Source organism: Pezoporus occidentalis, unplaced genomic scaffold (assembly GCF_034315485.1).
Source record: "Pezoporus occidentalis ecotype Australia unplaced genomic scaffold, CSIRO_AGI_Poc_V1 ctg145, whole genome shotgun sequence".
Taxonomy (NCBI): domain Eukaryota; kingdom Metazoa; phylum Chordata; class Aves; order Psittaciformes; family Psittacidae; genus Pezoporus; species Pezoporus occidentalis.
The window spans coordinates 512440-536910 of NW_026913263.1; the positions used below are offsets into that span (position 1 = coordinate 512440).

At 42.9% G+C, this 24471-nt stretch overlaps 1 protein-coding gene across 4 annotated transcripts in view; it reads left to right on the top strand.

Annotated features, from left to right (window-relative positions):
• The first annotated feature begins 1028 nt into the window (after positions 1-1028).
• The window catches only part of DCAF1 (DDB1 and CUL4 associated factor 1), a 56018-nt gene continuing 32575 nt past the window's right edge, over positions 1029-24471 (top strand). The window contains exons 1-11 of one of the 4 annotated variants that reach the window (XR_009963122.1): positions 1029-1207; positions 6455-6572; positions 10904-10980; positions 11515-11588; positions 12574-12687; positions 15902-16039; positions 17055-17558; positions 18716-18817; positions 20048-20206; positions 22652-22831; positions 23638-23847. Coding sequence is in view for 2 of the 4 variants with exons in the window: in XM_062610182.1 (XP_062466166.1) it covers positions 6463-6572; positions 10904-10980; positions 11515-11588; positions 12574-12687; positions 15902-16039; positions 17055-17558; positions 18716-18817; positions 20048-20206; positions 22652-22831; positions 23638-23847 (1668 nt within the window). In the remaining 2 variants the exon portion in view is untranslated. The remainder of the gene's footprint in view (positions 1208-6454; positions 6573-10903; positions 10981-11514; positions 11589-12573; positions 12688-15901; positions 16040-17054; positions 17559-18715; positions 18818-20047; positions 20207-22651; positions 22832-23637; positions 23848-24471) is intronic. The other 3 variants (XR_009963121.1, XM_062610182.1, XM_062610181.1) reach the window with 3 other exon arrangements.

Consider the following 24471-nt stretch of genomic DNA (forward strand, 5'->3'; position numbering starts at 1 on the left):
AGTAACCTTGCTGAGAGCACATAGACCTTCTCCATAGGTAACTCAATAGGCTGGGGCAAGGGACAGTGAGGAATAACAACTTACTACAGCTGCGAAAGCACACATTGCTGGCTGAGGAGCTGGGTAGCTCCTACCCTGGAGCCAACAGGCAAGGAAAAATAGATCCCAGAGGAATGGAAGACTTTGCATGTGGAAAGAAACGCGGATAGAGCTACACAATGCTGAAGGGTTTCCCTGTGCGCAGGCTCTCATCAGCTTCTCCTGGGGGCTGTGAGAGGAGAGGATGCACTGTCACAGCTGGGAGGAAGGGTGGGGATGTGGGAATAGGAGCTTGGCCTCAGGAGAGCCTGAGAAACACTTCGGTTCCGTCTGTTTCCAGCTGTTGGGCGTGCCCAGAGCAGAGGTGGGCAGTTGGCGCCAACTGCCAAAACCGGTCCCTGTTTAACTGCTAACAAACAGCATGGTGTTCCTCTCTTGCAGATAAGAAGAGACCACTCTGCAGAAGCAGTGGAGGCAGGCACGCTCCCCAGCTAAGCTCATCTTCCAGCCGCCCTCCCACTAACACACCCCGCTCTCTGCCCAGAGGTAACGTTAAGCAGGGGAACGATGCACGAGTGGACACTCGGCCTTCGCATGCGAAGGGAAGAAAAAGGCGCAGATGGTCCAGGTCCCTGCAGTGCCCCGTGGGGCTTGGAGGGCGGGATGGCAGCGTGCGTGTCGCTGTGCCGCTATCGCGGCCGACACCCCGGTATCAGGGCCGGCAGCTGCTGCTCGGTGGCTCCTCAGTGCCAACCTGGAAGAAGCTCGAGTAAACAGCCCCGCTCCCTCCCTGGAGAACGCCCCTTCGCTACGAACCGCCGCAGCAGCTGTGCGCTGGGCCAGGCTGGCCTCTGGAGGGCAACGGCTGCGCGCACCGGGAACTACAACTCCCAGGCTCCTCCGCGGAGCCGCCCGGAAGGCGCGTGCGCGGGAGGGGCTCGCCTCCACGCGAACTCCGTTTCCCGGCAGGCCGAGCGCGGGGCCTTGCCACCGTTTCCCTTCGTCCCCGCCCGTCGCTCGCGACGCCGGCTCGCGCACTTTGACCCGCCCCCAGCGTGGTGACGCGCAAAGTGTGTGCCTGCCATAGCAATCGCGGCCGCCGCGGGGTGTGCGGGGCCGAGCTCAGGGGCCGGGGGCAGCGGCGGGGACCCAGCGGGGCATCGGGCAGGTACGGGGCGCTGGGCCGGGTGGGGCGGGCCGCTCCGCCGCCGCGCTGGCCCTGGGCACGGCCCGGTGAGGCAGGACCGGTTGGCGGCCGCGGCCTCCGCGCGTGGCAGAGGTGGCTCCCTCAGGGCCTGCGAGAGCCGCCGGTTGAGGCCGGTCGGGCTGCGCGCCCCGCCCCCGCGCTAGGGGGCGCTCTCTGAAGCACAAGGTGAGAGGGGGAGCGGCGAGGCCCGGCGGGCGCTGACCCCGGCCCGGCCCCACTGGGCCTGTCAGCTCTCCCGGCGGGGGTGGGACTGTGCCGCGCCGGCCCCGGTGCTCTGCCGGCCGACCCGGCCCCTGCCTCCCTCCTCTGGGACTCTTTCTGTTGCTCCGGGGCCTCCGGAGTTGCTGGTTCGCGCGGGGCTCCGCTGGGCCGGCTTGAGGAAGGAGGGAAGGAGGGAAGGAGGCAGGCTGGCTGGCTCCCCGGCTTGGGGCGCTCCCTCTTCCCCCTTTGCTGTCCTTTAAAGCTCTGCATCGACCGGGCAGCGATGGCGGTTCCTTCCCTTGAGTCCCGGCGAACCGTTGAACCGGCCCAGCTGCTGGCCTTGCTGGGGCGCCGGGCCCCGCTGGAGCTGTCACTGCCGCTGCCCGGGCCCAGCGCTCCTCAGGGTTAGTCGGGGCCTCAAGGTGTTGGTTCCAGACGTGTAGAGGGGAACTGATGTTAAAACAGAGCGTTGTTTTCTTTTTTACCTTCTTTTTGTCGACAGCAGAAGTTTGTTCCTCTGTTTTTGTGCTTGTCCTGGCAGAGCAGCCCGTAATTCCAAGTTTGGTTTGTAAAAGCAGAAATTCTGGGAAACTGAATAACTCTGTGGTTTTCTCTGGCCTTAAAACCGTAAAAATTGGTCCTTTTAAAAGCGAATATTTAAAGCAACACTAGGAATATTCTCTACTAGCCAAATTGGGGTGTTGTTAGGGGTTACAGTGGGAAGCTGAACCAGCCAGGACTTCCCTCATGTATGACACCAAACCAGGATTTTATGCTCCATAGATCGTGGAAGTTTGGTTAGTTTGGGGCATACTTCCTTCCACAAGTGAGCTCTGGTGTTGACAGGTCATGACAGTTCATTACCGTTGGTTGTTTCAGACTGAACAGGTTTCGGCAAATAGCTGTCTGGTATCTCGGAATTTAAAGCATAGTTGTGATTGAAGGGAGACTTTAATAGTTTTAAAAAGTAGGGAATTATTTGTGTTATAAACATGGAAGAGCATAGAGGTACGCTGGTCAGCTTGCTGTGTATTTTGCTGGATTCCAATCATAAGTTCTTAATTTTCCCTTACAGTGTTATATTTGACTTTTCATCTACGTTGTGTCCTCTGCCACACATAAAATCATGTTTAGGAACAATATGAAACTTGATTGTTTAAGCTGGGTCACAGTGCAGTTACTAAAATGTGAGTTGGTGCTATCCATATGGATGTACAAATCCTCGTGTAATTTTTGTCCACATATCAGTAGAAATGTACAGTCTTTCTACAGAGTTGATTAAATTTGGTTGTTTTGGTCCCGTCCCCCCCCACCGAGGGATGATTTGTGGGTTTATGTGGTTCTTTTTTTTCCATTTAAATTGCTAAAATATGGATTTTGCACTTATTTCTCAAGTAACCAAATTGTTGGATTTCAGATTTTACAATTAGATTTATTTTCATACTTTAAAATGTGTATCTGCATTGAAGTGTGTTGGGAACCTCGCAGTCCTTTTCGTGAACGCAACACAAAGTCAGTAAGTGAATGACCTGGGGTAGTGTTGCAGTCAGTGCAACACTCAGGTATGTTGGGGAACAAAGGGTGAAGCTGAACTGTCATGACCTGCTCGAGGTTTGAAGTTAGAGGTCTGTGGGACTTGGGTTTCTGGCATTCAGAGGTGTCTGACTAAAGTGACACAAGCACTAAGGTGTCTTGAGTAGCAGGTGAGTAGCGGGTATGTCCAGGTATCTGTGTCTGAATACTTCTCTGGGTTTCCCTTTTCTGTCCAATTTTTACATCTAAGTTCAGTGCTCACAAAATCTATGCTATAATATTGGGGTACTAAGTAGCGTTTAACCTTAAAGCAATGCCAAATGCTGAAACATGCATATGTGGATTTTCAGTGGGAGTATTCACTGTGATAGTTAAGGTTGTAAATACGTCTTTCAGTATCAAATCCTTTGAGAAAGTGCTTTATGCTTTTTAAATTTCAGTTCTGTTGATTCTAAATATAATATTGACAGTAATGGTGTTTGGAAAAAAACTATTCCAGTCCTTAGCTTATTACATACTGTAATTGAAATCTGTAGAGGCCATGATTTCCAGATGTTATAAAAGATAAGTCATGCCCCTATGGATTTAAATCCCCAGTGAGATACCTGCTCCCCATCTTGCTGCTGCTCCCTGTTCTGCTTGTTCCTGGAAGGCAATTTAAGATTGAATTTATTCACCAGCCTGTGCAAAGGAAATAGTGAAAGTCCAAGTTGCTCTCTGAGGCCTTCCCGTCTAACAGGCTGGGATAGTTCTGACAGCTCCAGTTTAGTTCATACCATTTCTGATCTTGTCCTTTTCTGTAGAGTTCTTCACTTGGCTGTAAGATGGAATTCTTGCAAAAAGCGAGTGCAGTAGGAGTTGGTTTGGGGTTTGTATTTAAAAAATTATTCACCTGCCATACTATTCTATCCATATATCTGTATTTTGCTGCTGATGTGTATTAATATGAGAACTGTGGAAGCAGATGCTTCTGAGGTAGTTGCTATTGTCACTGCTCTTTGCGGTGCCATGTAGAACAGTCAAATTGTTTTGAATAGGTTGGGAGGGATAGGCCTTTGGAATAGTTGAGGTGCCGTAGCGAGACATTTACTTTCATTGCTGTGTACCTATAGAAAGGGTGATGTTTTTGTGTTTTAACTTCATCTCAGGAAAACGGTTGTGTCTCAGCACCAGTTATTTAGACCCATAATGTACTTTAAGTACATTAGACCCATAATGTACTTTCTGGTTTTGCGTGGTTATGGTGTAGCGCAGGGTGTCCCAGAGGGCAATGTGAGCATTTCCCATAGTCTTCCTGACTGGAACTTTGTTGTCCTGTTGCAGGTATTGCTGGACCTTTTTTATTTTCTAGCTGAAGCAGTTCAAGGTTGTTGGGGGAAGTAAACCGTTCTTCAGACTGCAGGAGGGCCTGTACAGGCCTTATACAAGCTCTGGGGTCACAAGGCACTTTATATCCCTTGGCTGTAGACTGAAGGTGGAGATGTCTCAACTGGTTGAATGCAGATACAGCACTTGCGTTCTGAGGCCGAGTAATTTTGTCTGGATGTTTATCTGTATGGTTAAAAGCTCAAAAGTGCTGCTGGCAAGTGTTGTTCAGTTAATGAAAAAGGGAATGGAGCTTTATGAGCTTGGAAGTTTTCTTTTTCAGAGCTGTTTCAGTGTGTGTGTACAGTCTTAGGTGTTGTTGCCTGCATATAGATAGTGTTTTTTTTCTTTCCCAGTCTGATTTTGTGATGAATGAAAAATGAATGCGCCAGATAAAATTGTAATTGCTTGTCATTTAGAAAACATCATCTTTCTTTATGCATAGGTAGGTTTTTTGGTAGCAGATGTTCACTTCATAAAGTACTTTTTAAAATGGTTTTCCTCACACTGGGTGTCTTGTAGTTGCAGGTTTATTTTTCCATCATCTTTGGGGGATGATTTTTGTGCAGTTTCAGTCAGTTTTGTCTTCAGGCAGGTGATCTTCACTTCTTGTCTCCCATTTAACTCACCAGTCACAGTATGTTAAAGTCTGAAGCACCTATGAGCCATGAGGTAGAGCTGCAGGATTGCTCATCCATTTCCTGAGGGAGAAAAAGGTTTTAACCCATTGGAGTTATCTAACACTGGGTTAAACATGGCCATGGTTTTCAGAATGTACCTGGCCTTTAAATGCTTATTTAATCTCGGTTGACCTATGGCCCCCTTTACAGCCTGTCATTTGACTGGTTCATCAGTATATATTTCAGGAGTAGGTGTGTGTATCACTGTCTTAAACAGATCTGTATTTAACATTGGTTTGAGAAGTTCTCTCTCCTGGTCAGTTATGACAAAGGAATATTTAATTTCATGGCAGATGGATATTGGCCATGTTATGGCTAATGAAATGCTGACAATTCTTGTGTGGTTTTGGATGTGAAAGAATTTCTTTTGCTTTGGCCCATTCTCCTCTCCCCTCACCAATACAAGGTCAATTTATAAATTAGGATTGGGTGTTCCTTCCTCCAGAAATTACCCCTCTTCACAGCAATCACAGTCTGTCAGATTGGAAACTAAGAGCTTTGGCAGTGTTTTGGGGTGGATTTTGCTCTAGTTTGGCCTGTTAATATTTCTAGAAGATGTTTATCAGACTGACAAAAATTGACATGTGGAAATTCAGAGGCTTCAACAGAATCTGGAGTGATAGTTCCTGTTGTTAAATGGTACCTTGACAAGTCTCTCAGTACTGTAGCGGGATCTCACTTATGAGGATGGGAAGATAAATCTCCTGTCAGTTGCTGTCTGGCAAGTAAAAGCTGATAAACTTGGAAGTAATTGCTCCAGTGCTCCCTCCTGCGATCATTCTTCCTTCTTACCAGAGTCGCTGACTGTTCTTGGAGCCCTTGAACAAGTAGCAATGCAGCAACCTGCTGTTTCCCACCTCCAGCTCTTTTGGTGCTCCTTCCACTGCCCGCTGCTGCTCAGAGCCCCTGCCTTCTGCCTTTTTGGCAGTGTGAAGCTAATATGATTCTTGGCTCTTTCACAGCTGTCCAGAGGGTGCTAAACTGGAATAATGACACTGTAAATGCTCTTCTTGTCCTAACTTTGTTGTTTCTTGAGTAAATCCCTGAGCAACAGCAAAAGGCTAACTGAGGTCTGCTCATGGCATTAAGGTAGAGCTTAAAAAGCTTCAGTACTGAGCACGCCTGTGGTTAGGTACATTCTTCCCATCATGGTCAGGGTTGTCATATACCAGTTAAGACTTGTGCTCAAAGTGTGTGCTTGTTCTTTATTCTTCAGGCAAAGGACTAAAGCGGAACTTCCAACATTGAAAGTGAACTTCAGCAGTCACTTAATCTTCTCATTCTCACTCCTTGTTGCTGACTTGCCTCTTCCCAATGACATGTAAACTTTGGTTTAGATTATTTCAATGAATATAGCTAAACTGTATGGGATTTCTTGCTCATTTTTTTACAGCCCCCTCTTCTTTTTTGGGTGTTACCTTTGCCTTAGGCTAAGCCATGACTTCAGGATCTGGGCATGTGGACTCCAAGGCTGAGCTCACTGCTTTGCTTGAGCAATGGGAGAAAGAACATGGCAGCGGGCAAGACATGGTCCCTATTCTCACCAGGTAAGATCTGTTAAATAAATTCCTAACACTGAATATCTGAAGATACTTGACAGCAGCTTTTACCATGTTTTTGCTTGCGATTTTTACATACCTGATTACCTGTTGGTAATTAATTTTCTTGGTTTGAAAGTTGAGCTCTTAAGTGTGGTGTTTCATACACACAATTTTTGGTAAGGTTTGTATTGTGTGGAATTTACACTAAGTGTCTCTAAAACATAAATTAAATTCACCGAAATAATAGAAGTCAGGGGAATCATTAAATAGTTGAAATAACTTCAGTGTCTTCACCCAGAGCTTGTAAAACATTGATAAAGATCAAAAGCTATGAGAATGTTGTTCAGCAGAGTGGTGGTTTGGGGTTTATGGTTGGTGTAACATTGGTCAGATTAAATGAAAGGGCGAGAGCAACTCCTTGGATGAATTCAAGAGATTATATTGGAAAGATTTTATTGAAATTTATAGGGCATGTTTAAAGTGAAATATTAAAACTTGAATAATTATTTTTAAACTGAATGTTGGTTGGCTGGTGTGTTGTACTGTATCTATGAGGAAAATATTCCCTGGACCAATAAATAACTAAGGAGCTGTGTAGGTATCAGTAACACCATTAATTATAAGACCTCTTCTATTACAAGAGAATCATTTGAATTGTCAATTGTATTATGTCTTGGATAAACTGATATTACTCTTGCTTTAACAGGAGATTCACAGAAATTCCACCCAATTCCTCATGCTGCTGGTGGCAGACCTGTGGCCTGCCTAGTATATGCAGAGAGACTTAACTGCACTTGTACATTAAGAGCAATCCAGGTTTCTGTTCTGCATTGTTGGTCAGACAAGTCAGTGCACAGATCCTGAGCTGGCACTGGATGGAAGGAACAGGAATCTGGCGTAGCTTCTTTGCACAGATCTTTGCCATGCCTCACCTAGTGGGCACCACTAGGGTGCTGTTGCTACGTTTTAAAGATAGCAGCACAGAAGAGGGAGATGAGCAGCAGAAAGGCAATCCTGAACAGTTGAAAATGAGTAGGTCTCTTGAAAATCATGAGACATGTTTTGGTGTATCTTTGTGTATTGTCTGAATTGTGTCTTGAAGGAAACATGTGCTATTTCAAGGCTTTTTCTTACAGACATAAACAGCAGAAATTTACTATAGTCTAAGAAATTTAAAGACGTTTAAATTAAACATGTCTTTTCTTGTGTTTATAGCAGTCTGGCACTTCTTGCTCCCCCTCAGCTCCTTGAGTTCCATACATTACTTATGCCCAGACAAGTCTGATAACGCTGTTGGCTCTCCAAGGTTTCTGTGCAGCAGGCAGAGTGGTTATGGATGGTGAAAGCTTGGGTATGTTGGCTTCAGTGGAGATAATACAGATTTATTTGTGGTAGATAGCAAGGGGGTCTACTGGCTCTGGCAGAAGCTGGATTTACAGTGCTTCAGGTATCAGTGAAAGCCATATGTCTGTCTGGAGGAGAGGGGTTTAGATACAGCATAGATTTAAAGGAGTTTGCTGGAATTGATAATTGGAATCCCCAACTGCAGCTTGCTGGTGTCCTGATGCAGAGTAATGCCCTTGAATATTGTTTTAGGTAGAGGAAGCTGTGGTCATGCTTGTTGGTGAGTGACATTTTTCTGCTTCCTTCCTCCTTCTGAGCTAAATAGAAGAAAACCTCTCTGTGTGGATGGGGATCTGCTGAATGTGATGCTGAAGTAGCATATGTGGATGGGCAGTAGTGAGTATTTTGGCAGTCACAGGACAAGAACAACAACAATAGGTCACAGCTGATTGTCGCTTCCAAATAAGCCAGTTTCCTGAATTTATGAACTCTGGAGTGTCAGAAGGTAGGATTTGAAAAAGTTGCTTAGAAAGCATGTCAGCAAGCAACAGATATTTAGTGTATATGTATTCTTCAAAATGTTGCAGATTGAAGTGATCTTGCAAGAGCATTAGTTCATAGTCTGTGTGCGAGTTGTGTTCTACCATTCTGGCAAATCCTGGGAGTCAGATCCTCACTGCATCCCTGGAGCCCTTTTCAAAAAGGGAGTAAATCAGCAGCTTAACATCATTCTTCATCTCCGCAAACCAAGTGTGTTGTGGTGGGGGATCCTAGAGCATCTTATGCTGTTGCAGTCTGTTGTAAAGGCTCAGGTTGGTCATTAATGGTGAATTAATGCAATGTTAGAATTGTTTTATATTATGCCCTCTAGATCCTGGGAGTCTTGGAAGATTGACATGCTTTTATGTATACCACTGTTGTTTGACTCTCCTGCTCCTTCAACTGAGAATTGACAAAGCTGTTGATCTAGATAGATTAATCCGAATCACTTCACACACCACCTTTGTATGTGTTAGTTAAGAGAAGGGTATTGTAAACAAGCCTGTGTTTTATTTTTTTTTCCCTTTTGAAAGTAAATTTTGAAGAGGCAATGCTTTTTTATTTTTGCTCAAGCAATTGTGACTAATAGTCTCAACCCCCCTATAACTGGTGATTCACAAGCCTGTTTCATCTAGGCTGTGATAATGTTGTCGTCCCTGAAACCACTTGGCAGCTTCAGCTGGCATGCTGCTTGGCTGCCTACCTAAGCAGGATGGACTGATGAGAATGTTATGCTCACTTTCCGTGCTGCTTGTCTGTCCTTTCTGGCACATTGTCAAAATGCTGATTATCACCTAAAAAGACCTGACAAGCTGAGGGTGCAGCTTCTCAACTCCCCATTTGTCCCAGTTGTCTGTCAGCAGACACCTCTCAAGCTATTAGTTCCTATGGAAAAAAAAAAAAAGAGGAGCTGGCAGAGAAGTATATAAGTAGCTTGCTTTTGCCAGCAGATCGTGAGAGCTCAAGCTGTGCCACCTGTTAGCAAGGGACACAATTTCCATCTCCTCACATTCAGGCTTACTAAAAGTAAATATTAGAAGCCCATAGGATAAACAGTATGCTGAAAGAGAGATCAGAGACAAGCAGGAAAGTTCTCTGCTCATTCCTGATCAGCTAATTTGCTGTTCCTGAAATCTGGGCAGGCTTCATAACACCATCCTCTGTCATGTGGGCAAGTCAGTGTAGTTCGCAGGGGCAGGACCAAGTAACATTCTTCCCTCTAATTGTCCACAGGAGCACAGGGTATTTTCTGGAAAGTAACCAGAATGGAGAAGTCAGTGCCGTTCTGTAAGGGAGATCCTCTGCAAAAGACAAATGTTTTTGCAGTGGTTCTCCCTCCCTTGTAATAAATCCTGATCTCAAGGTATTAAGAACTTGTTTTACAATGTTACGCTGCACATAGACTCTGCACCCCACTCTAGATTTCAGTAGGAGGGAGGGAACGAGGTCTTATACCAAAGAAATAAGATTTAATTTGCTACTGCTTACTGAATATTGCTCTTTATTTCCCCTCAAACTGCATATATTTCTGCTGTAACACTTTATGGAGAAGGACAGGGGATGAGTATGGAATTATTTATTGCTTGACCATGAGATAATCTCCCTCTTCTTGATTTTGTTTAAATAAAAATAATAATTAATTCCCCTACTGCCCATTCTAAGTGGAGTATAGGACTTCTTGTGTCTGATGAGGCTGCTTCTCATTTTAAGGGAGGGTATAGCCTTTTTTTTCCTGGTCTGGAGAGCATTTAATGTGTTTTGAAGGTCTATGAATAGGGAGATGGCTGAGTTTCTCCTTGTCTTACCCATTACAGTAACTGACACATGCTAAAAAGTTGAGCTTTGATGGAGCTGTAGGGATATGCTGAATAGAGATTACACAACACTATTAAATATTAAATACTTTTACTATCACACAATATTAAATATAATAATATCAAAATATAATATGCATAAATAAAAAAAAGTTGTGTAGGTGTGTAGGCAGTTTGAGCAGGTGCCCCTGCACAGACTGAATAGGAGAGGGGACTAAGTTGCCTCTTCAGGACTTGATTTGCTGCAAAAGAAAGACTATGGTGTTGGGAAGTACTACTCGAGCCCTTTATTTACTTTAGTTCTCTACAGTTTGTGTCACAGAACGTCACCAGGACTCTAACATAAGTAAGTAAGAGGTGTTGGCCACCCAAAGTATCATGCTTGTGTTATCACTGGTATGTTAATATGGGTTCAGTGTGTTTTGGAACAGCAATGGGGGGAATGAGATATTAGTGGCAAGTCTCTTTTCTCACCCCTCTATTGTGAACAGTCTGAATTCCTCTAGTGGCACTGAATACTGTTCAAATGAAAGCTGATGAGCTGTTTTATAGCACTTCAGCAGATAGGCTATTGTGAAGAGCTGTGCACTAGGAGAAGACAGTGTGAATTCTGCTCACTTGATGTCATTCCTTCTGCAGAATGTCCGAGCTGATTGAGAAAGAGACTGAAGAGTATCGGAAAGGTGATCCGGACCCATTTGATGACCGACACCCAGGTAAGATGTCCTGAATGGTTTTGGCAGCACTAACTCTTGTCACAATGGATACCAGGTAATTCATATTTAAGTGTAAAAAAATTTTACCCTGAATGTACCTACTGCTGATCAAGGTCTGAAACTGCTTTTGCACTGGGTATGTGTGCTGTTGTGCTGATATCGGGCAGTTTTTATGTACAGTGATGCTTTTTATCTTGTTATCCTTGGATATTTTTTTTTTTGAGGTGACTTATTTACAAGTTACTGGAACAGTTTGCCTGACATCTGCATCTTCAATGTATGAAAATGCCAGTTTCATACCATTGGACCACTAAAATGTGTCGTGCTTTGACTAGGAGGCATTCTAGGGATGGAATGCCTGCTAGAAAAAAAATGCTAAGTCAGTGAGTAATTCATATGATTTCTTCTGTAATTCTCCTTCTGAGAGAGGTCTGGCTAACTAGACTATTCCACAACCAATCTGAAGATAGCAGTTCAGTGTTAATCTTGACATCTTGAGGTAGATGGCTAAATCTCTTCCTGTTTCTCCCACAGGTCGAGCAGACCCAGAGTGCATGCTTGGTCACTTACTGAGGATACTATTCAAGAATGATGATTTCATGAACGCGGTAGGTTTGCTCTAGAGCTCTATCTGTCAGTTCTGTGTTGCTCTACGATATGAGTCCCTGACATCACCTTATCATTTTTGTTTAATTTGTGCTGGTTAACCTCACTACTTATTTAATATTTATTTTCCTGCTGTCAGGACTAGCTCTTGCATAGCTGTGGTTTTTAAAATGGATTGAAGTGCAACTGATTTGCCACTGTTAAAGGGACTCAAGGAAGAGGAAGTTCATGAGCTGTTCAGGAGTGCTGGAATGTGTGTAGCAACAATTGAATTAGCTCTTCTCAAGGCTTATCAATCTCTTTAAAAATGACCGTAGGTTCTCTAATACAAGATTAAAAACATAATTAATTTCTGTAAGGGAAATTAATACCACTAATTCCAATGCCTTATCTCAGAATATTTGGAAATGCTGGACTGCCTGTGGAAGCAGAGGAGTATGTCAGCTCTAGAAGACTCATACAGAGAATTAGAAGGCAAGAGTTTGACTTCCCTCTTGCATTGCTGTACTCTAACACGAGTTACTAGCTAGAATTTTTGGTAGCCTCACATCCCTGCAAGCACTTGACATTGCTGTAAGATTCTGACAGATTGCTTGCATGTAGCTTTCTGTCTTAAACTGCAAGCAATAAGCAAACATAGATGCCATTAAAAATGTGCTATTTTTATGATGACTTTTTTAGCTACTGTGTTTTTGTGTTTGCACTATTACTAAACAGCAGTTTTTTATGGGCACTTGTCTTTACAGATCAGTTCAAGTTAGGTATTTAGTTGGTGCACAGCAGAGGGGAATCCTGTTTCTCTGAGAAGTAATTTCAATTTGTGTGGCACTGAGGGGAGCAGGTTAAGGTTTAGTCATCTTAAGATCCAGGGTTTGCATACTGACATTTCTCACTTAATCATTTTACTGCTGTGGAAGTTGTAAGGCTTTCACTGCACTGGTTTTGTTCAGAGTTGAATTTCAAACCAATGTTCCTGATCTTCTCTAGCTAGTGAATGCTTATGTGATGACAAGCAGAGAACCTCCATTAAACACAGCTGCCTGCCGACTTCTTCTGGATATCATGCCAGGACTGGAAACAGCTGTTGTCTTTCAGGAAAAGGTATCTAAGACCTGTTTTTTAACCTTGGTGAATTATGTGCTACGGTGGTCTTTCCTGTAAGAGAAACTGGTAAAAAGCCACGTTAAAATCCTGTCTCTGTGAGACAATCTGCTCGCAGCTTTTTGATCTTGGCACGTTCAAGTGATCAAATCTTGGGTATTTCACATTTATTAAGGTATAACAGGACTGATTCAAACAGAGGAGCTGGAACTTAGTGTAATGTTTTGGGAAATGTCATTCAAATTATTTTATAGGCCAGTGAATGGCACAGGCTGTATAGAGCGTGCAAACTTGCTGTAGGAGTCTTGTCCAGTAATCCCCAGCTACAGCAGAGCAATAGCAGTATTAGAGCGAACTGATAAGCGAGTCATGCTTTAACTAAGCAGTCTGAAATCCCCACATGCTTTGTGGGGATTATCTGGAGCTGTGATGGACAGCTGAATCGGTCTTCTCTGTGTTGGCAAGTGTGGTTTTCTGAAGGAATGCACAGAGAGTTGAAAGTGAGGAGAAAGATTTCACTTCTGAGCCACAGTTTCCCTATCTAAAAATTAATGTAATGTTTTTCTGAAGTTTGGAAATCAGGTAGTGCTTTATACAAAAGTCTAAATTAATTTCTTTAGTGTTGGAAATACAGATGTGAATTCTAAAGCATGATAAAATGAAGTAATAATGTGCTCCCTTTGTGAAGGATTGAATTTAATTTGAGGTCTTTGTGATCTGCCCAAAAGCTAAGGCTGCAAGGCCAAAAAAATTAACAAGGCAGTTGTTCCCCACTTGCAGAATATATAGGTTTCTTTCAGACTAAATCTCTGTGTAAATTGAAAGTGTGTTTTTCATTTAAGTTTTACACTTAAGGACTGTTTTTTGGACTTGATAATGTGGCTGCCCCATCCCTGGCAGTGTTCAAGGCCAGTTTGGATGGGGCTGTGAGCAACCAAATCTAGTGAAAGGTGTCCCTCCCCATGGCAGGGGGCTGGAACTAAATGAACTTTAAGGTCTCTTCCAACCCAAACCATTCTGCGGTTCTATGAATATAGAGAGTTCTGTTAGGGCCCTTTGGGTTCCTGTATGTATGCAGGAGATTCCAGGGTAGCTCAGGGATCCGGTTCAAGAGGGTGCTGTTCTGGCAGGGAAGAGGCCCTCTGGTGGCCATGGTACCTTCTGTCTCATCAGCTTAATTTTTTTTTTTTTTGATGACATCTCAGAGCATTTAAATAATAATACAGTTTTCTTTAAATATATAACAGACAACTCTTTAAAAATCTGTAAGCTGAGAGTTCTCATTGAAATGTATGTCCTCCTTATTACTTTTAATTGATCTTTTTATTGTATTGTACCTGTGATTCAAATTATGTGCAGTGTTCGTGTCACGATAATGATGTGTTGTGTGATGTTTCAACATCCATTAATGATTTAGAGAGAGAAAGTGAGGTAAAAAAGGAATCTTTCCTTCTAAACCATTGTATTTTCAATTGACTGCTTTAAATTTTAAATAACATCCAGCCTAGTTAAGAAAAGGTGCCTGGCAGCCTGTGTTTGAACACTGCAGATTGTGTTGCTATTAAAATTGTTAACCATATTTAACATGAAGATCTTCATATGTACAGATTGGTATACTTGCATGCATTTCTCTCGTCTCCAAACATTGTGGAGAATTGTTCTTTTGGCTAGTGATTAGTCATTAGTATATAGAGTTCCTCTGGCACCAGGTAGCTTGCTCATTTAAGACTTTTCAATTTAGCCCTAGTAAGCTTTTAGTGAAACGTAATATTTAGCCAAATTCCGTTCTACTTGGTGTCAGTTCAATGTGGCTTCTTTGAAATCTGATAAATTGTTGGAGATATATCCAGAGGAGAGCCACGAGGATGATCAGGGGCTGGAGCACCGCCGGTATGAAGACAGGCTGAGAAAGCTGGGGCTGTTCAGCCTGGAGAAGAGAAGGCTGCGTGGAGACCTCAGAGCAGCCTTCCAGTATCTGGAGGGGCCTACAAGGATGCTGGAGAGGGACTTTTCATCTGTGACTGTAGCAATAGGACAAGGAGGAATGGGTTTAAACTTAAGCAGGGTAAGTTCAGGTTCGATATAAGGAAGAAGTTCTTTACTGTGAAAGTGGTGAGGCACTGGAACAGGTTGCCAAAGGAAGTGGTAAATGCTCCATTCCTGGCAGTGTTCAAGGCCAGGTTGGATGGGGCTTTGAGCAACCTGGTCTTTTGGGAGGTGACCCAGCCTGTGGCAGCGAGCTGGAACTTGATGATTTTAAAGTCTGTCCTGGGTTCAGCAGTAGCAGTCGTTTTTCTCTTGTGTTCCAGTGCTGTGTTTTTAACTTTCAGCCTGGGAACAATGCTGATAACATTGATGTTTTTAGTTGTTGCTAAGTAATGTTTACTCTGAACTTTCTCAGTCTCGTGCTGTGCCAGGGAGGAGGGGAAACTGGGAGGAAGCAGAGACAGGACACCCAACCCACACTAGCAAAGGGGTATTCCATACCACAGCACGCCATGCCCAGTATATAAACTGGGGACAGTTTCCAGGAAGGGCTAGATCGCTTCTTGAATCAGGCTGGGTATCAGTCGGTGGGTGGTGAGCGGTTGTATTCTCTTCCCTTGTTGTTTCCCTTATCATTATTGGTGGTAGCAGTAGTGGTTTATGTTATACCTTAGTTTCTGGGCTGTTCTTGTCTCAACCCTTGGGAGTTACATTCTTTAGTTCTCTTCCCCATCCCTTCGGGAGCAAGAGGAGGAAGAAGGGTGGGGGGGAGTGAGCGAGTGGCTACGTGGTTCTGAGTTACTGGCTGGGCTTAAACCACGACAAAGTCCTTTCCAACCCAAACTGTTTTGTGATTCTGTGATTCTATATTGGTGAAACCAACAGGAGCTTTGGGCTTGTTTGTTTCAACTCATCAATTTATACCTGTAGTGTTTAACTGCCTCCTAGGCAGTAGGTTGACTGGCCTCTTCAGAAGCGCTTTTGCAGGTATGCAAATCCCAATTCCAAAGATCTTATGCCTGGCAATAGTTTTATGCAGCTTAAAATGTTAATTTGTTTCTTTTTCTGGTTTCATATATTTTTACTTAATTACATGATGGGTAGGAAATGTAGCCCGGTCATTACTAGAGATGGGGAGAAATGTTACCAACAGATGTTTTCCCTGGGACTGAGAAGTTAAAAATGGAATATAACTGTTGGAATTGCTTTCTTATTTTCTTCATTCTAGGAAGGCATAGTTGAAAATCTCTTTAAGTGGGCACGGGAGGCCGACCAGCCACTAAGGACATATGCAACAGGGCTATTAGGAGGAGCAATGGAAAACCAAGATATTGCTGCAAATTACAGGGATGAGAACTCACAGCTGGTAATGATCTCTCCATCACTTTCCTTTTTAGAGGGCAGATTCCCTTACCTTGTTTGGGTTTTAATTATTTCATTTGTGGGGTGCTCACATACATGAGTTAGTATGTGAGTCTTAGAGTGGTTGTTATAATATCTGTGCGAGTCAGTAGCTCATGCTTTCCATCCTTTTCTGACTGATTTCCCCCATTTGCTGAGCTTGGGGCATGCGGTGTGATTATTCTGTTATACCAGTTGTGCTAAAAAGAGTAGTGGAAACCTAGGAAAGAAGGCAAATAATGCTTTTTAATGGGACTCATGTTCATAGCTTCCTTAAAGAAACATTTTCAGAACCTTTACATCTGTAACTGTCACATGTTGTGATTTATGTACCAGACAGGGATTTTAAAATGAAAGGTAAATCAACATGGGAACAACTTAATATGAAATTTCATTCACTTCAATACTAAACCTTTTACCAGTTTAGTGTTGATTCTGTATGATGTTTACCAGCAATTGAGATGACTTTTAGAAAATAGGGTAGGCAAATTTGTCTCCCAGGACAGTGTACAGTGTGTTGAAGCATAGGTGAATCCTAATTCTTGCACAGATAAAACCTTTAAAAGTAAAAGCATGACCTTAGGCTGTGTGGACCTGCAATTTGTCAAAGCTGCTGTATTTCAAAGGGAATGTTGCCTTTAGGCTAGGCAGAGACAAAGGAGGGATGGTGCAAGCTGGTATGTGATTCTGTTAGCACCAGTATAGCTCATCTGCTTCTAATGGCTTTTAAACCACTTCCTTCTCATGCAGGAGATGAGGTGCAAATACTTCAAAATGAAAGTAGCTGTAGCAAAAAGGATTGGAATTTTCTTAGTCACTTTGAAATCATTATTTCTCTGGGCAAATGTACACCACAGCATTTATTTACACGCTTTATGCTGCAGGGTTGGTTGTATGATAAGAACAAAAAATATAGCCAGTGTGAGTTGCATGACCAAAGCAAGAAGTGTGTTCTTATGCATGCTGCTTTTGTGAAACAGGTGGCTTTGGTGCTTCGGCGTCTACGAGAGCTCCAGGTGACTGAAATGACTACAAAACAAGAAAACAAGCGGCCCAGTCCTCGGAAAGTGCCGTCAGATCCTCTGCTGCCTCTAGATGAAGAAGCTGTGGATATGGATTATGGGGAGATGGCGGTAGATGGAGAGCAAGAGGAAGTTACTGGTGATGTGGATATCTCCTTTCATCTTGATTCAAGTCATAAGACCAGTAGCAGAGTAAACTCTGCTACAAAGCTAGATGATGGAGGACTGAGAAAAAGCAAATCAGGGAAACAGCATGAAAGAGACGGCTTCCGGAAGGCCAAGCAGAAGCTGGGCTTCTCCACTTCAGAACCAGAGCGGATATTTGTTGAACTGTCCAACAGCAGCTGGTCAGAAATGTCCCCGTGGGTGATTGGCACTAATTATACACTTTACCCTTTGACTCCCGCCATAGAGCAGAGGCTAATTCTTCAATACCTGACTCCTTTAGGGGAGTACCAAGAGGTGAGCACATGAAGGTGGGAGGAAGCACCCTGTGCTTGAATTCTCCTGACAAAACTGAGTGGTATTGTGGAGATAAATATGCAGAACTCTCATATCACTCTGATGTTGCTTGATGCAAAGGAGATCGGTAACCTATGTGGAGTTGTTGATGACTTCCAAATTGGTGAAGTCATTAGTTTCAGTATTACTTGGTAATACTCAAACTGGAGCCCAGCAGGTGTGTGGTCTAGTAGTTGGAGCATGGCAGTAGGTATTTTATTCCTGGTTTCTGTTAAATTTGGTGATGGTTTAGATGGCACAGGGCAAGTCACTTTGAAATTACAGACATCTTTCCTCTGGGGATGAGAGAGACTCTTGCAGTTAAAAGTCTGAGGAAATAATGAACTTGAAATTCAAAATGAAGTGGTTTAAGCTCTGTAGGAATTACGATGTTATGCAGATATTTTTGAGAGCTGTTGTTGCTGAAATGGACAAAGTAGTTGGGCAGTGCCAGATTTACCAAAGTGTGTTTCCTTTTTTCCCTTAACCATAAACCTTAAGTTAGCATAGGTCTGCAGGCCTAATCTTTTTTTTATGTGGTTTAGCTCAATTTGAAATAGAATAAAGCAACACAGTTTTGCTTTGTGATATACATTATAAGTGCACGTGTGTGCCTTGCTTCTGTGAGAGCCAGAGAAACCATTATCCCCCTAATACCCTGCATGCTGACTGGATTACTTCATATGCCAGCAATAATAGGATATAAAAATAGGAATTAATACTATAAAGCTGTTACACAAAGAATTATGCAAAGGGTTTTGGTTTGTTGCCCTGCTCTCCTGTTTTTTCTGTTCAGTTGTTGGGTAGTTGTCTTTGCACAGATGGAAAGTGGAACCTATCGCCAGGGTGGTATCTGTGTGGATTTGCCATAGCCGCACTTGAAGGAGAGTCTTAAGATTTCCGTGTGGCAGCTGTCATGCACCTTGCTGCAGTCAGCAGATGTATTACAAGAGGTCTGTTAACCTTTATTGCTTCCTATGGATGGAGCTGGTTACCACTGACCTCTCATAACAGGTATCTGCTAATAGGGGAAAATTGGGGGTTTTAGAGAGTAAAAACCAAAAGAGATCTTGTATTTTCCATAAAACATTCAGCTAGTCTCCCACTCTTTTTCTCAGCTGCTACCCATCTTTATGCAACTGGGATCAAGGGACCTGATGATGTATTACATCGACCTGAAGCAAACCAACGATGTGCTGCTCACTTTTGAGGCCCTTAAGGTAAATTACTTTCATAATGTGTATGGTCTAAAATGGACCATAAACATTGTAAAAGGATTGAATGTATGTCTACTGCTTGTGGCAAAGGCAAATGCTCACCTTCTTTAGGCCTGTGTGCATTCCCTGGAGTTGAAATTGGCTTTCACTCAGCTTAAATGCGTTGTGGTTTTGGTTTTATAGCTCTCAAGTATTTAAAATAAAAAAAGGGGGGGAAGGGATGAGAAGATCTTACTTGTGCAGGAAGTGCCATTAATTTCTCCCGCCATCTGCCTAAAATAAGAGGATAAAAATTCTTTTTTTGGTCAAACGCTTGTGTCCCTGTTGCCCTTAGACAGCATTCCCAAGTTGTTCCACTGCTTCTCTTCTCATAGGACATTTGTGAGGGGTAAGAAGTGTAAGTGTCTTATTCCCAGAAGCCCCAGCATGACATCTCTGAGCTTAATGTTTGAAATACAATAGTTTTGTGTGATTAGTCTTTAAGGTTACCTCGCCAAGGTACAGAACCACGAAAATAACCTTATTCAAGCCAAACCTGCAGTGGATCAGCGCAAGTTGTGTTTTTCTGTGTGTTCTTTCTGTCTGTCGTGGTAACTTCTCTGCCTCTGATCCTCCAAGCATCATCTGTCTCCTCATTTCACTGTCACTTGCCTGAGGATTTGTTTACAAGGAGCAGTGTTCCTACCAAAGTTGTAGGTTATTTCAGCTGGGAGTGGGTTGGATTTACTGTTCCTTCTTTCTTACTTACTTACTTCTTACAGTTCTTACTGTTCCTTCTGAAGGTGTTGGTAATACAGGAATGTGTAGTAAACTTCAGTGCAGCTGCAGACTTTGGTTTTAACAATAGCCTTTAAACTTTATTTTGTAACATTCTTCTTGCCAGCAATGTGGCATTTACGAACTGTGAATGCAAATTTAAATATTTCTTGGTGATAATGGCGAGTAAGTATGAAAAGAATAAGAAGACTTAAGGTGGCCAATTGGATAGTTTCTAAGTTGCTCCACTTTTCCTGTATTTTTTCAAGATGTGTAATACAAAGTTATGGTGTCTTTTTTGCTCTTGCTGTTGGGATAAATACTATGTTCTGCAGTTAGACGTAATTGGAGGAGGAAATAAGGTGGACAAACCACAGAGCATGTGTTTCTTCTGCCATCTGTTTTCCTGTGGGGTGGGGGATGGAATTGATGACAGTTTGAAGAATCCCAGTCTAATCTGCTTTTATCCTTCCTTAGCATTTGGCATCATTGCTGCTGCACAATAAGTTTGCAACGGAGTTTGTTGCTCATGGAGGAGTGCAAAAGTTGCTGGAGATTCCTCGTCCTTCCATGGCAGCAACAGGGGTCTCCATGTGCTTGTATTATTTGTCTTACAATCAAGATGCCATGGAGAGGGTAAGAGGCATGCTTTCGCTATAACAGCAGCAGTGTCTGTTGTTTTTCAGTGTTTCTACCTGTGTTCAAACAGTGAACAAACAACTTCTAACCTAAAAAGTAAATCTATGTAGAAGACTTTGGTATGTGCAGGTAGTAGGTAGTATATAAATAATGGTGTATTTGAGTGTTTTGTTTCAAGAGTTTGGATTTCAGTTCCTAGGGAGTTAACAGAAGATCTCTGTTTTGTCAGCATTGTCTCAATACTTTTATCTCCCTTTTCATCTTACTGTTCCTTCATTTTCTTCAAAAAACCCCACCAAACCCAAAAAGCCTCCCCCATTCTCATTTGCCTTGCCTTTCCTGGCTGTTCCAATGGATACCCAATATTGTGTTTTTCCATGCACGGTCCCAGTGTGGATAGCTTCAGTGTTACACGTACCTCAAGTCAGATTCCGCGCGGCAGCACAGCCTCTATGGTGATGCTAGAGTGCAGCAGAACACCAGTGCATGTCTGGTCTGAATTGTTCAGGAAATCAAACTAAATGACACTAAACGTTCTCTGTGGCCTGAGCTTATCAATGTCAAAACAGCTGACCATGAAGGTGAAGTTCCTCACGTCATATTTTGACACGGAAAAAAAGACTTAAAAGAAATCCTCCTCTCAGCTCAGTTGTGTTCCTCCAGCAAGATCCCTTTAGACAGGCTGATACTGGCAGTGCACCTTTAAGCTTCAGTTTCCCAGGTACTTTAAACATTCATTCTGTTTCTTTATTTCTCTATACTGGTGGCAACACTTATGCTATGAACCGATCCACTTTATCCTGAAGCTGCTACCATGCCAAGTAAAAAGAGATGAACTTTCAGCTTGAGAGCATTAGTACTCGCATATGCGAACATCATGCTCTAACATTCAAAGCAACTGCAAAGTTGTAGCCTAAAGCCTTGCAGCTCTGCTCTGCTTTGAGTGATAGCTTTGCATTCCTGGCCTGTCCCTGGCATTGTCTAGGGGCTTGGGGGGTTTTATTTGGTTTTTCATGTTTGTTTTTTTTAGCTGAAAATTGAAGCAGTTAAACTGATAACTGTACATTTCTGCTTATATCTTCCTAGTTTTTGATGTCTGAGTGTGTGTTATGAGCTTAATACTCTTGAGCACATATTATCTAGACTAGTAGTGGTTGTTTAAGGCTCAGTCTGTATGGATTCTGCTGGCATTTGTATGAGTGTGTTCAAAAACCTGTTGGTATTTGCAGCTGATCAGGGCTGTCTGTATCCTTTATTAAATCTCACTTATGAGGGCAATAAAGGTGAAATTGGAATAATGTTCCCTCCACTTTTTTTGCCCACTGTGTCAGAAAGATGGATCCTGGTGGCATGAGCTTTGTCTTGAGAAAACACTGCATGCTCCCTTTTCTCCTTTTTTCTTCCTGATTTCACTTACTGCTTGCATTGTTGTTCAAAAGGATAACCAAAAGCTGTGGCAGGGTGCCCTGTTAGGATTTTGACTCCTCGGGCCATGTCATGAAACCATACAGCTGTTTCGTAGTGACATCAACTCATTTGCTAGATGTTTTCCCTAATATAGATACAAGGTAGAGCAGGTTTCTGTGGTATGTTCGTCTCTTAGTACTCGCATATGGGAACTCTTGTCTTTGGATTTCAGAGGAAGCAAGTTTCAAGGGGCAGTCCTTTGTCTTGTAGTTTATGCCAAGCCTCTGGTCTTGAAGTGAAACCAAGGCTGGACCTGGTAGCAGTGTATTCCTTGAATATGTCCAACACCAGCAGAGACAAAAAAATCTGCTCACTTGACATTTGGCAGCTGGTGCCAGTGCTTCAGCTGTCTGTGCTATTCCTCTTGGCAGTGACCCTGGCAGAGGGTTCCAAGTTCCTCATTGTTAGAAGCTAACAAACATATGCAAAAGTGCAGCTCCAACACATGGTCTGCACGTCTCAGAGGCATCATCTGAGAAAACAAAAAGGCTGGCTCAGTTATCTATTGCCACAGAAAGTCAAGCGTTTGATGATCCTTGCAATTCCCTTAGGCTTCCATGCATCCACTGTTTGCTAGAACTGTGTATGATACTGTTACTCTGAGAAGAATTTTTGTTTCTTCAGTGGAAACTTCTCTTCCTTCCCTGCCTCTAGTGAAGCATACTTCAGATAGCTTGAAGTGGCATGGAAAAGGACTCTCTGGAGTTACACTGCACTAAGACTGTAGTGGTCAGGGAATGGACCAATTGCTAGTCCTACGTTGCCACATCAGAGCCTTTATTAGTCTCACAGGGTCTCTCTTCTACTGGTCTGGAAATGGGACTTTTTATTTCATGTCTGAGATGTCCCAGTTCAAGCTGGAAGAAACTGATATTTGTCCTCTGTCTATTTCCCCTTAAAGAACCCTCATTCTCCTTGGACAGTTTTCCTTCAGCAATCTGAAGTCCTTCTCAAGAATGTTATTTTGTTTTCTAGGTGTGCATGCACCCCCATAATGTTCTTTCAGATGTAGTGAACTACACCTTATGGCTAATGGAGTGCTCCCATGCCTCGGGATGCTGCCATGCTACCATGTTCTTTTCCATTTGCTTCTCCTTCCGTGCTGTCCTGGAGCTCTTTGACAGGCATGATGGCCTTCGGCGTCTGGTTAATCTGGTAAGGCTTGTAGTTTTATAAGGTGAACTGGATTTTATGTCAGGTTTTGCACCCTTTAGAGGGCAGATGTGGAGAGTTCTGTTCTTTTGCTTGGTTGTTTTTTTTTCTCTCCTTGCTTCCCAGGATATGGAAAGGTGGGATGAGTTTTGTGAGCAATGTACACATGGACCCCTTTATAATTTTTCTTCTTATTGTATGATTATTGTCTACAGAGACTTGCTACCCTTCAAAGAGCTTACTGGTACAGCTGGGTTAAGCAGTACTTATCCAAACAGTGGTGGCTTAATGTTAGTTCGGAAGTTTCTCACCATTCCACATACATGTGTGATATTGTCATGCACCCTTTTGGATGCAGATAAATCCAGCCTTGTTTCAGGAGAAGTACAACTTTTTGAGCACAAATTATACTATGTACAAAAAAAATATGCAGTCCTAATAGCTTGGGTTGTATCTAACTTGAGAATGTCACTGCAGGGTGTGAGCACACTTTGTGTTGTGTAGTATAATGCCTAGTAGTATTAGGCACAACACTGCCTCCAGATCTACACTGATGTCACTTCTCTTCTGGATTTCTTTCTTCATAGGTAGGGGGAAATGGTTCTTTTTAAACTTGCTATATGCAGATAGCCTTTTCTATTCAGCCAACTTTTGTCAGCGCTCAGAGGGAGCTTGTGTATGTCTTGTGTGCAAGGGAAGTTGTTTGGTTAGTGCAAGTGCTGCTGAGAATTGAAGGTGCTTTTTCCACCCCCCCAAAGAGTGAGCTGATGAAACTTTCTTTTTGCCTCCCACCCAACCTCTTCCTGAAGATAAGCACTCTTGAGATCTTAAACCTGGAAGACCAAGGAGCCCTCTTGAGTGATGATGAGATCTTTGCCAGTCGCCAGACTGGGAAACACACCTGCATGGCCTTGCGTCGGTACTTTGAGGCTCACCTTGCTATCAAACTTGAACAGGTGAAGCAGTCACTTCAGCGCACTGAAGGTGGCATTCTGGTCCATCCACAGCCCCCCTACAAGGTGAGTAGCATGTTACAAGCTGTTAACATGGTGGTTGCATTTCTCAAGTGAATCTAAGCTGCAGGAATACATGGATGTCTTTGGAAGCCAGTGGAATAACTAGGCAGTGTGCAACTTACACAGATAGGGGTTTTAATTGTACTTTTTTCCTGCCTTGTGGAATGAAACTGCAATACAGAAGAGCCTTTAAGGTTCATCTGAACTACATTTGATTAAGTAATAATTTGACACATTAGAATGATGTTCCATTTCCATCTCTCAAAAGCTTAAGTTAAAGGCAGGGTTTTTTTTGATATTTGTGGGATTTTTGATCTTTTAATCTCTGAAAGGGCAGTATTTTTATGTACAGAAAATGCCACAATATTGAAAAACTTGGAAATAAGTTTGATTTTATAATGAAAACAGAAATGTCTTTGATACACCATTGTTTTTAGGAACAATCAGGAAGATTCTTGTCCTGGCCATGTATAAGAGCTGAAATAAGAAAACACAAGGGGGCTTTTGCTCCTGCAAAAATCAGTTATTTTGGTAACTAAAGAAATGTATGTAAGCTGCTGCCTTCTTATGTAATTTAAACAAATTATTGAAGGGAATGCTTGTTAGGAATTTCCTTTTTTTTTCTTT